Source organism: Kryptolebias marmoratus, linkage group LG15 (assembly GCF_001649575.2).
Source record: "Kryptolebias marmoratus isolate JLee-2015 linkage group LG15, ASM164957v2, whole genome shotgun sequence".
NCBI lineage: Eukaryota > Metazoa > Chordata > Actinopteri > Cyprinodontiformes > Rivulidae > Kryptolebias > Kryptolebias marmoratus.
In genome coordinates this window covers 18,406,195-18,419,232 of record NC_051444.1, presented here as the reverse complement: position 1 = coordinate 18,419,232, position 13,038 = coordinate 18,406,195, and the positions used below count along the sequence as shown (strand labels likewise).

The 13,038-nt window shown below is 39.2% G+C and overlaps 1 protein-coding gene across 3 annotated transcripts in view; it reads right to left on the bottom strand.

Moving 5' to 3' along the window:
* Nucleotides 1–10,233, bottom strand: part of kif13ba (kinesin family member 13Ba) — a 38,823-nt gene extending 28,590 nt beyond the window's left edge. For 2 of the 3 annotated variants that reach the window (XM_037979889.1, XM_037979890.1), the window contains exons 1-2: nucleotides 7,691–7,871; nucleotides 3,722–3,815 (exon numbers count right to left, since the gene is read on the bottom strand). In XM_037979889.1, the coding sequence (XP_037835817.1) occupies nucleotides 3,722–3,815; nucleotides 7,691–7,856 (260 nt within the window). In that variant the 5' untranslated portion in view covers nucleotides 7,857–7,871. Of the gene's footprint in view, nucleotides 1–3,721; nucleotides 3,816–7,690; nucleotides 7,872–8,840; nucleotides 9,209–9,458; nucleotides 9,619–10,201 lie in introns of those variants that run through there. The other variant, XM_017425893.3, reaches the window with a different exon arrangement.
* Nucleotides 10,234–13,038: the final 2,805 nt, after the last annotated feature.

Sequence of the window (13,038 nt, the reverse complement as noted above, 5' to 3'; positions counted from 1 at the left end):
TCCCCCTCCAATTCCTTTCCCTACTGTTACTGCAGTCTTTTTTCCCCCCCTCTCTCGCACCGTAGCATCCATGCCTGTGTAGGAAGGAACAAGGAGTGGAGGATGGAAAGAAAGCTAAAAGGTAGCCAGGGGATTTAGAGGGAAACAGGACTGGAGCTGAGACTGGAATTTTAAGCTGAAGTACAAAGGTCAACGGGGTAACACAGTACATACTGATGGCACATGTCAACAGGAGATGTACAATCCTAATGCTTGATTACAGTGTACACAGACTGCAGAGCCACAGGACAATAGATCCTCATGCTGTGAACATGATTATATAGTAGACAGCCTGTGCAAACATCCAAACTGTGCAACCACGCTAGTGTCTTCTCAGACTTTATATTAGGAGAGCTGTTCGAAGACCTCCACCATCACAAAGTGCCCTCAAGCATACACCGATACACCCACACACTCAAAAAACACACAGCATCAACTCAGACACAGGGCCAAACAGCCTCTTTTGTCTATCGTCGTGGAAACCAGGCTGCTTGTGTTTGCATCACTAACATGACACAGATCATTGTCTGAGTGTGTCAACATCCAGCTTCCCCGGTCCAGAGCAAACAGCCTCGGGTCATCATGCAAACTGCAGCGTCTCATCATAAAGCTGCAGGGAGGTAAAATATCTGCTTATCAGGCCGACTGGTACAAGGTGCCCTGACATCTCTGGTTATTTCAGCAAAAAATAAATAAATGTGTCAACCACATTAGACTCCAAATCTTAGATCTTCTTAAACGCCACAAGTACTGATCAAATCTGCACACACCTGTGACCTTATTTAAGGACTCTTTATAATCATGAATTGTTTATTTTTTGCTTTTTTTTAATTGTTGTTGCTTATACAACAGAATAAACTGTAACAAAGCTGTTTCTCCTGTGAATGAATGAAATATTCCATGTATTCATCTTAACATTATTAGGCCATTATTGCAAATTGTAAAGGTCTAGAAACAATGTATAATGTAAACAGGAAATCCTGAAGCTCATTTGTGTAGCAGGCAAATGAGCTGCAAAGTTTTCAGATTAGTCTTTGACCAATCCCTGGTTTAAAAAAATGTTAAACTTCACAGGTTAAAGGTTCAATTTATCTGTTATAAAACAAATTTACACATTTTCTTTAAAAAGGACAGGCATACACATTTAATATAATTCCAGTTTGGCCAGTTTTGTTGCTTTAATATTACATTTATCTGGGAATATTCATATTTATTTGCTGAAAATCAAATGATTGAAATAAAATACACCAGAACAGACAGTCTGAATTCTGTAAGAAACTATCCTCTCTTTCTTTTCCTCCCTTCTTTTCTTCTAAATATGTCTCCACATATTTAAACAAAGGAAGTCCTGGTGACTCAGTCAGCTTAAGCAAACATCAGGCACCTGCAGCACACTAACTTAACTGCCTACTTCCTCTATGAACCCACTCCAGTCTTTTTTTCCAACAAGCCTACAAAGTACTACATCAATGTAAACTGGACTCGAACAAACAAAATTAAAACAGCATCTGCACAATGAGAGCAGCAGTCAGTCAGCCCATCCTGCTGTCGCTGCCTTGCCTCTTTGTCACGGGCCGACAACAGAGAGAACCTACAGCTCTGCTCTTGTTCACTCCTCCATAAACGTCACTGAGGAAAGTTTATGGTCGACAGATGCTCGAGTAAATGAAGCTTTTTTCCACCCCTCTTCCATCTTCTCCTCACTCATGGAAGAGGCTCCCTGGTCATCGGCAGCGACCCGGAGTTAACCTCCCACCAAGCTGCTATGGAAACAGAAGAGTTGAGAAAAAAAGAGGAGGAAGCCGGGCAGTGGGAAGTTACGATCCGACGGAGCAAGGGGAGAGAAGATCGGAGTGGAGTGAATTTTTATGTACAAGTGTCTGTGTCTGACTGTGTCTCAATGCTGGTGTCTGTTTTTCCAGCCACCTCTAACACACACACACACACACACACACACACACACACACACACACAAACACCTGCTGCTGCTGCTGTCTGCTCCTGAACCTCAGACTAAGTCCAGCCTTATTTACTGATTCTAATCAAGCAGACAGCAGCCAGCTCAAACAGTCACAAGGGGATCATTCTTCCAACACAGCTGGGTTTCCTAAGGATGATTAGTCAGTACTTAAGCTTGACCTAAAAGCTGATTTTGCACAATTACATAAAAAAAGCAGCTTTTAGATTACATTTGGAATAATGACCTGCGCTCTCAGAGGAACACACATTCCTACTCTGCCTTGTAACCAAAGCTAATACATCTAAAAGCCTCCGTCAGAGCGAGGATTAAAACACTCGAGAGTGCAAGCCCAGTTTAGCATAGCCCAATAAGAACAGCTGGTTAACAAGATGTGAAAAAATAGAGCCAAGAAAGCAGAAAAAGTAACAGGTGATGTGAGTTGAAATCTGTTGGTCTTGGTTAGTACACTTCGTGCCAGAAACTACATCATGAGGACAAAAAATATTCCCAACAAAACTTTTTGACAAAGAAGGTGTAACTTCTCTCTGTCTGCGCCAGAGTCACAACAAAAACTGTAGGACTGCCATGACAGTATTTGCATGTTAAACCATATAAAATACTATTAATACAAAAAGCTGTAATTCCATATCTGCAAATCTTGAAGTTAAGGTTACCACCACTCTGATAAGATGAGCTCTTTTCAAGACCCCAGTTCATTATTTTAAACAAGTACAGTATCCACAAAAAACACACCTAACAGAGTTAGAGGAATACCCATAACTATCGGTGTTGCATATATAAAAAAATCAGCACTTTAAGCTGACTTCTTTACGCCCACTTAAACAGTCAAGAATCAAGTTGCTGAAAGAGAATTTGTCCAGAAAAGCTTGACTGATGAGAAGCTCTTGTCTAGACAATTAAAACAATTCTCAGCCCTCTGTGAATAGGGAGCGGCCATCAGGGCCCTAACGATCGGTCGTTTGGCTGATGGTCCTCCTTTTGCATGTGAACAACTAGTTTTGGTGTCACCAGCAACTGGTGGATTCACCATGCGAAGGTGCTGCTCATTAGAGTAAGTTTGCTCGCAGCCCCTCAGTCTGAAGAAGTCTTTCGGATAAAAGACGAAATGTTTCAACAAAGAAGAACCCGTTCAGAGGACTTGACCCAACCTTGTTCAATTCTTCCCACAATTTGTTCTTAGTTTGCTAAAATATATCAGACTGAACATAGCTGTGCGCAGGACTGATACAGAAAAACATTTCTCTGTCAGAACTGTTTTCAAGCAGTGGTTGACGGTTAAATTATGAATTGCAACTTTGCATCACAAGCTATTGTATCCAAATCAAAATAACATGTAGATGACTGGACTGGAATGAGCTGTCAGCTATATTTGGGGACTTTTTTGTTGTTGTTATTATTATTTTCAAACTATTAGCAGCCCCAAGTTATTCATCTATTGATTTTGTACAGCTACAAACAGATTTTTATGAATGTTTGTTGGCTGAAATAATATAAAATACCTCAGAATAAAAATGATTTCTATTCAAAAGTAGGTCACAAATAAACAAAGTCATAAATCGCAGCTTTTGATGCTGTGCAAGATGATTCTGCTCGCAACATGTGAAGAAAAGTTATTTTAAAACTGTTTTATCTGGATTGAGCACGTGTGAAGAAAATAAATCAGTGGTGTTGAACTAGTGCTTATATTGCTAACATGCTTACCTGGAGTCAGTTTTTCCCAGGTTAGCTCCAGCGGGGTGGAGAATTGTCTGGTTCTTCACCATGTCCACAACACATTTTGTGTTCAAGTCCTTTTCTGTTGATCAGACAAAAAGATAAAAATAATAATAATGTTACTACCACAAATTTAGAAACCAATTTACAAGCAAACCTGATAAAATAACTGAAAATAATTAATGTTTTGAAGATTACTCTGATTGTAGTGACTCTCTATATTAAATTTCCAACTTGAATAAAACAGCAGCCCTAAAATGATTTTCTGGTAGATTAAATGAGCATGTTGGGACACAGAATCTAAATATGACCTTTTACCTTGGAGTAAGCATTGTGGCTAATCAATGAAACAGGACTATTTGTGCCGTGATGCAACCACTTGGCCCTCAGAAGACCAACTTCTGTTTCCAACTCAGCTGTAGCAGTGGCCCTAATGCTTTGTCCACTCAGGTATTTGTCTCAGGCTGAAGGAGTCAGCAATTTAAAACTTTATTTAAAAAATTACTTTACTGAATTTAAAATTTTGCCAAGTAGTCCAGTGGCTCTTACAGTAATTAGATTTCTATAGTCAGCACTCACACAAAAACTAACCAATTTAACCCAGATACTTTTGGAGGGTGCTCTCTTTAAGTTAAACAATCATTTAATTTAGTGAGTGTTTCATATTTTCATAACTAAAATATGCCCCATCTCCACCTTAGAGTTAAACAAACCCACCATCAACCCTTTAAATCCTGCTGCATCCACTGTACATGAAAGGTTGGAGGTTAAAACCTTTTTGCGTTGCTCTTAAGTGCAATTTACATTTAGAAGTCATATATTTTACCAAACTTAAGCTAAACAAAACAACTAATCAGCCTAACTTTTTAAGGGTAAGAGTAGTTTTGTCTGTATGCAATCACACAGACCCAGCAAAAGAAAAGGGAACAGAAGAATCAAATTGTCCCAGCACCTACAATCAGATTCAAGGAAAGTAGCTTTACAGACAGTCCTCTACAGGAGTGCTTTGGTACAGTAATCCTGTTTTATTTTGACTACAGTTATCACAAATATCTATTAGGACCTCAAGGGATTATGTCAACTTGTACAAAGGTAGTATAACATCACATTTGGAGCTCATAACAAACCAGATAATATACTAGTGAGTCATTAAAACTCTACTGACGGTCCTCCTCAATAATCTACGCAGCCTGCGAGGTCAAACCATTCAAATGACTGGGTGAATGAAAACCGTCAAAGGTAATTTTTAACTGAAAAAATGCATGTACAGAAATGAAAGAAAAACCAAACTAGCGCCTATAAGGGATTGTATAAATTTATGACAGTCAAGTTTTTGTTTGCTTTTTAAAGATTTTCAAAACGTGTACAAGTGTATCAAGTAAATCAATAATGTATCAAAACTTCACATCACTTCTATCAAGAAGCTTAGCCTAAAAAAAAAAAAAAATCTTGGTATTTTACCTTGCTGATAAGAAAAAGAATCGAACAGGATACCTCCTGGTAAGGATATCCTCCTCTTTTTGCCTGACTCGAGGAAGAGGTCAGAGGTCAGTGTGAGAGCTGCACTCCTTCAGCTGAAAGTCAGTGTTTACTAAAGGGCTCTTACTGATAACAAACTTTGTCCTTCAACTGTAGGAGCTGGTTCTGGGCCCTCATGTAAACAAGCATCCATCCTGCTCAACACAAACCCTTATTATTCCCAAGTTTTTACTAAACTTTTCCTTTAAACGCAAGCCAAGTATTACTAAAAAAAACAACAAGCTATCTGACGTGTCTTGTTTCACTAATATAAAATAAGCCCTATGTTTATTTTTACCGCTTCAGCTGAGGGAGTGTGTTGCCATATTCAAAGACAGACATACTCATCGACACTTTGCCAAGTTTTGTAATGGGCTGAAATACCTTAACAAGGATATAAAACAAAAGGGGATTTAAATTCATATTTGTAATTGTGCACAGGCTTGCAAAAGCATGCAAGGGTGTTGATCACTGGCGAATGAGTTAGGACAGGAAACCGTTAGTGGTTTCAATTCCTGTCTTCAACAAGAACTGTCTTTAACTGTGTCACACAAATGAATTTTTATATTAAGCAAACCTCTGTTGCTTTTTTTATGATGTCAGTGTGACTACTGTAGAGCAGGGATTTGTATAACCAGTATAATCAACAGGTCACAGCAAGGCTGACAGCTGCTCACCATGGGCTAACTGTTACAAGCTTCTGAACAATGCAAGATGGATTGAAGTGTAAGGAAAGCAATTTCAAAACCCCTTTTTTTCCTTCAGTGTGCAATGATTTCATCCAATGACAGCTCATAATTTAGATGATTGCATCCTTGTTGAGAAAACGAAGTCCAGACAAGAATATTTTTAAACTGCTGTTGACGTAGTCTGCAAGTTCCTATTTCAAATACCTTCCTGTCCTATGAACTACAAATAGCGGTTGTATTTGGCTCACAAAAGCTTATTTTTTCTAAAAAGTGGCTGATAAAAAAGCTAAGGAAAGCTTACAGGTCAGAATCAGAATCATCTGTCATTTGCCCTCTGATACACAGAAGGAATTTCCAATCTAAGCAGCTCTATATTTGATGGAGCGTAGCTGCTGCTAATCAAACCAGAAACATTTGGTATTTCCAGCAGAGAGCAGACAACACTGTTTCTGGTAGGAAAAACAGTCAGAGCCGTGGAAACTTGGTGTTTAAGGTAAGTGGACTCCCCTTCAATTCCTCTGCTGCCAAGGTTACCACAAAGCAGAACAAAAACAGTGAGACTGTCAGAGACACAGATGGTTCGAAGTAGAAAATCCTCTACTTATTTCTTTACTTTTACTTCTGCCTACAATACCCATGAGCCCCTCGCTATACTGCTCCAGTCATATTTCCTGCTTAGCATTGGGGGAAAGTGTGATGCAGTATGGTTCAGAGGATAAATGTAGCCATTGTTACCAGCCTCTGGCTGCTCCATAACCAGCACCTACTTTCCACTGGCCTTTTTCTCTGGTCCTCTCCTCAGCTTCCAACTATGGTGAGGTTTGGCACAACAGTCCTGCCATCAGCCAGGAAGCTCACTAGCTGTGGCACTGCCGTTGCTAAGCCTGAGGTTGCTCTGTTCTTCGAAGGCCACAACCATGGGAACATGGAACATTATGCAACGTTAGCAAACACTCACTCAGACTCACTCCCTTCCTGTCTTTGTCCAGCCAGGCAGCTACACCACCTCTCCTGCTAAACCTGGGATACACTGGCCTTGAGTTTATAGCTGCCCGCTCATTATTTTAAAGTTTGCCACACCTCTGAAAAAAATGTGAATGAAGAAAGTGCAATTCCTCAACTACAGCTTCTGTCCCCTAAAGCAGCTGTCTGAGAGTGGAGGACAGAAGAAGACCTGAGGTTAAAATGAGCAACTCAAAAGATATGTGGAGAGACCTCGATAACAATGGCTTGACTGTGATTCCTCTTTTTTCCCCCACCGAAACATGAAAAACACTTGCACCCTATTTGAGCACCAAGCACATGGAAGAAATGCAGAAATAATCAGGATGCCAATAATGGAAATGAGCATTAGCTTCCATGCAGACTTCCTGTAAATAGTTGTGTATTTTTCTTAAAAAACAAAACAAAAAAAATTAACAAGATACCTTGACATGGTACCTTGACATCTGTTACCTGGTTTAACTTAAAAATTAAATAACTGAATAAGTACATAAAAAAGGAAATTACGTTATCACTGAAACTAGCAGGAATTTGCACCTGTTTTCACAAGGTCATGTCAGACAGAGCGAAAACAAAGATATCAGAGGGATACAAGTGATGTTCCCACAGGAAATCCATACAACTATTGATCCAAATGTACTCCACTTGAGAAAACTCTGCCAGAGCTAACCTTAACCTCCATCCCTTTCTACGTCACAAACATCCAGTGTCAGCAAACAAAAGTAAACTACGTTTCCATATGTCTAACCTGAGAGAAAATCCTCCAGAAAGCGAGAATCTCTGCATGAGTGCAGATGGTAAAGTCCCTGCCTTCGGGAACAGCGTGGTGGTCCACTGCTTTGATTTTGTGATCGACATCTCCAGCTCAGATTGGGGAGGCGAAGAGTGACACGGGAGGGGGACGCATGATTCATTCTGCCAGTTGTCGGTCAACACCTCTCCCTTCGCAGCACTCCTCCTCCTCCTCCTCCTTCTTTCATGGGACACATGGTATCCCGTGGCACAAACCCAGTTTGGCAACCAACCAGGAAATGTCATCTGTGCCCTTCTATGCAGCGCTGGAAATCAGCTATAATAATTGTCTGGACCAGCAGAGCGTGAATGAAGACTTGTGTGACATTGTGTCTTTGTTACCCAAGCTTTTCTGAAACTGGACACGAGGATGTGACAACATGCAGCAGCCCTGGGAAGCTCAGTGGATGGATGCACAGCAGGGTGGTGTTTTTTTTTTTTTTTTTGAGACAGTAGTAACAGGAGCAAAAGAAAGCTTCTGTTGTGAAACGTTGTCACCATGCAACTTAATTCCCCGCTAATGACACAGAACATTGAAGCTCCAAACAACCTAGACTAGGAGTAAGACATTTTTTTATATCCTGGCTGCTGAAGCCAGAATTGCTTCTGCTAAACTACTGACTTGGCTGATGCGCTCAGCGAGTGATAAATGAAATCAAGATACTTTTGGCATCTCTATAAGCCAGCAAGGCAGACAAAGCATCCAGGCTTTCGAACAGCAAATCTCACACAGCAGCAGGGCTTTAAATCTTATGGGGTGGCAGGCATCCATAGGGGAAGCCCCATGGCAGCCCTGTTAAAATTAAAAAAAAATAAAAAAACATGTGCTATCCAGACCAGCCAGACTACATCTACAACAGCTCATTTCACTAATGGGTAGTGATTTCTGTCTGCCATCCCATGCTCAGAAAATTGACCAGTCTCCTCTGAACGATGTCTCAATAAGATGCAGCTTGGTAGTGATGAAGCTGAAGCATCCTACCAGGATGTCACACACAAAGAACCCTCACAAGCATGATCTACAGTCCTGCATTAGTATTTAGAAGATCCCCTCCTCCCAGTTAGAATATAAGCCTTCATATGTGAGCAGAATGAGCCCCTCTCACCTCTCCTGTTCATGGGCCGGACACGAACAGCCACCTTGACATTGGAGTCGTTGAGGCTGGGCTCCCCCATGCTGACTCCTTACTCCAGGGAGGGAAGCAGCGCTGGTCCAAAAGAAATCAGCTCCTCAGCCGAATGATCATCTAAAAGCCTGGAAATGTTGCGCTAGCCGAACTGTCGGCCAGCTAGTCCCTCACAGCTTTGCTCCATGATAAATCAGACATGTCCACGGGAAAGAAAGAAGGAAAAAAAAAGACAAACACACACAAAAAAAAGCCTGGGCTGAATCCCACAGGAAGCCAGTCGCCGCTGCTTATTTTCTTCTCCCGTTCATATTTCAGGCTAAAGCACATCCACAAAGGCGTCGGAGCTGAAAGGGAAATGAGAAATGTAGATCAGATTCAGTATTACATCTGCTTAGGTTTCTGAATGAGAAAACACATTTGCTGTTTGCAAAGCAAAGAGAGAAGGAAAAAACGGGCTAGCCAGCTAATTTGCCAGGCAAAACTAAGGAGGAGCAGCGGCGGCAGGAAGGGAGCAAGTTTTTTTTCTTTCTGACCACTTCTTATTATTTGACAGCATACCATCACCAGACAGTAGCGAAGCATCGAGCTACGTACCCAAATGGTCATATCTCAGAGGTGACACGGTGAACCTATGAAGACAGCGGGCAGAGATCCATAGAGAAGAGCCTGGCGATGATCTTCCCAACGGAATCCGCTGTCCTCCCTCCTGTCAAGCTACAAACAGCTAGCAGCTTCCGCCTGATAGCCCTTCAAACTAAAAGCATAACATTTGAGCGCGACTGTCAAAACTGAGAAGACTTTTTTAATACAAGCTCAAGAAGAGAACATAAGCACATTTCATTTCCTAAAACAAACAAACAAACAAAAAAAACTCGAGATGCTAACGCACTATATTTGTTTGTGTTTAACTGAAGCCCTAAAAAATACATTTAGTGCTGGCGCTTTTATTTTACACTTCGACAAAGAACACGTTTGTTTTACACTTTTTCACGATTAAAACATTTTGAACTAACGCTGATAAAAGTGTCTTAACTTGCAACTTCGCGATAATTTAGTGAAATCAGCTGTTTAAAATAATAACTTTGCTGTTTTACAGTTCTGGTTTAAGGCTTGGTTCTAACTTTTTTTAAGGTTACCCCAACTTGTTTCCACCCGGAGCATCAGTTTACCATCCACCCGGCAACAGTTAACTAATGTTTAACGGTAAAACATAAATATATGGTTACGCGTCATTACGGGTATTTAACAACTAGTTAACATGTAATAACTAGCCCCACTGAAATTCTATTCGATAAAAAAGATGAAAAAACAAACAAAAAACTAAGTTGAATACATACCTTGTGCTCAAGAGGCCGGTCAGTTCAGTCACGCGACACTTCCGGTGGTCCACACGTATCTTCCGCTGAAGCTTTCAAAATAAAGTCTGCTAAATAAACTTCTGTCAAACATCACTGCATTTAATTCCGATTTGTATAAACAAAAGTAACTGTTCCAGTCAGACTATGTCATTTTTATTTTCAGGAAAGTATTTGCTGAGTAACTCCGAAACACACCCTTAACAGGGCTCCACAGTGTGCCATTAAGAAATTAGGAAACACTGTGGTAATTTAACTTTAATTAATAGTTTCTGTTGGCTTCAATTTACAGATGCTGACTGTTCTAAGCAGAGGAGACCAACACAGTGGTAAAAATGACTAGTTTAAAACATTTGACATGTTCTTTGTACTATTCTATAATAAAACGTGTTTAAATTGCATTTACAATTCCAAGAATGGGGGAAATGGTTGCACTTTAGCAAATATGCACAGCATATACAGTATGATATACCACACACAATGTGTTCATTTTTCTAAATACTCTATGATGACCAGTTTTTCATTTTTGAATTAGCTATATCTTTGCAAACTACTCACACATTTTATGGTCTCATGATGAGCTCACGACATTAACCTAACATTTCTGAGATGTTTTCTGCAGTATTTTGGTTGTTATGAACACATAACACGTCCCTCAATAAAACTTGGATTTTAACTGGGGCATGGTGGGACTCAAGTCTGAAGAGTTTCTGACACCTACTGGCTAAAAACTGAACTTTAAGTAAAGTAGTAAATGTTCATAATATCCTAATCCTAATATTATCACAAGTGTTAGTTCACAATACTGTCATATAAAATAACAGGTGTACTGCTTTGAGTCATCTTGCGAGTGAACCCTGAAAAGGTTAGAGGACAAGCATTTTATTTTGTATTCTCTTCCCCATCATGACAATAAGTAGGTTTTGAAACAAATTAAATCTGCAAAATGACGAAAAAAATTGTGATGGGGAGCAGCTGCTAAGGAGAAGATTAGATAAACTCTATTAATTGTCTGTCTCATTACAAAAACCGAGGCGTTTAAAAAACTGGTATTTCAGCTGTGCATTTAAATACGTTTTTACTGCTAAAATTTATACTTTAGAAACTTTTCTCAGCGTACAAGCAGGAGTTCCGTGTAGTAAGAGGTTAACTTTCTTGGTTAAGAGCTCTTTAAAAGGAAGTACTGTACTGATTTCTGATGGTACAGAGCCAAAGAAACCACTTTGACCACTAGATGATGCTCTACTGCAAGATGTAACTAAAGCATAACATTCCCTGAGACCTTTAGGCTTTGCAGAAAAAAAAAATTGGTCACAACCTTTTAGCTGTTCATTTATCACATAATGTAACTATTTATATGAAATAATAGTAGCATTTTAAACTGGAAATGACCTGTTGACATGAGTTCTTGTCCTCTAATTAATACATCCCAATATTAGTTTTTCTAACCAAGTTTTTTAGTTCATGACTAATAATCAGAAAGACACAGGGTTTTTTTTTTTACTCACAGGGATTTGACAGGCTTAAAATTGTCAGGATTAACTTCTGATTGCTGCTTACAAGTTGGACAATTGTTCAATTTCTCTAAGGAAAGAAATAATAATTTAAAAAAATTGAATTATGTTGTCTTTTTCTGCCACACGACGTCTGAGCGATTTTTCACCTAAACAACTTTTCACGAATTAAGGTATTTCATGAATAAGTATCATATATTCATCATGTTTTACTTATAGGTACAGTTAGTCTGCTACAGTTTTGAGATGAAAATGATGAATTTACAGAGAAAATGGTCTTTTCCTGAAGCTTAGTTTCACTTTTTGTTTAGTCTGTGTGACAGAAGCTTCACTGAAATTAACTTGATGACACATCCAACATCACTGGCCTGGAGATGGCTCCACTGGAGAGTTTTTCGAAAGGAAATTAATCCTGAAAGTAGAGGAGACTGAACTCAAGATCATCAGAATAAATTCTTATAAACAGATAACACGAGGTCCAGAATTTTGAGTTCAAACTATTGTTTCTGCGCTTGTTTCTCAGTGCAGCTGAAATAAAAAGATGCCATAATTAGTTTAAGATATTTTAAAAATTCTTAAAAAGTTTAACTCGCTTTTTTATCTTTAATAACTATACTGGGAATATATTACACTCATGCGTAATTCAGTTCTTCCAAGTCAAAGAGAATAATTTTGATGTCTAGAAGGACTTTTTTCCAATTCACAAACAACATTTCAGAGATCTCAAATGTTATTTCTTCTTGGAAAAATGACTCTAATTCATGTTTAATAAGCCTTTACCTCCCACTAACTGCAAATACAAGTTTCTTTCTAGATGAACATTGGGAAGATTTGAAACAGAATTCTTACAAGGAGAAACACATTTCAGATAAATGATGTTTGAAATATTAATTGTGGTTATGAGGAAATGTCTGTTAGATATCTGAAATGTTCTTTTGGATTGAATTATAAATAACCCCTTTAAAAATCTTGTAAAATGTATATATATTATATATTGGCTTGCCATAATCAGTGAGGGTTTGTGGAGTTTTTCTGAAAGCAAAGTTGATGATTTTAATCCATCCATCCATCCATCCATCCATCCATCCATCCATGCCCAAAGGGCCCATGTTGCTCATACTGTGTGACTTCTCTGTTGAATATCAGTTGATTAATGAGCGTATGGCAAACTCTGATGTTGACAATAATGACTTATTTATAGAACCCTATGTGGTCATTTTCGTTATCATTTATTCTGCTCATTTATTATGTCTGTTTAAAACCCGATGTGTTTCCCTTTTCAATCTGCTGCTCCCCGAGCCCATC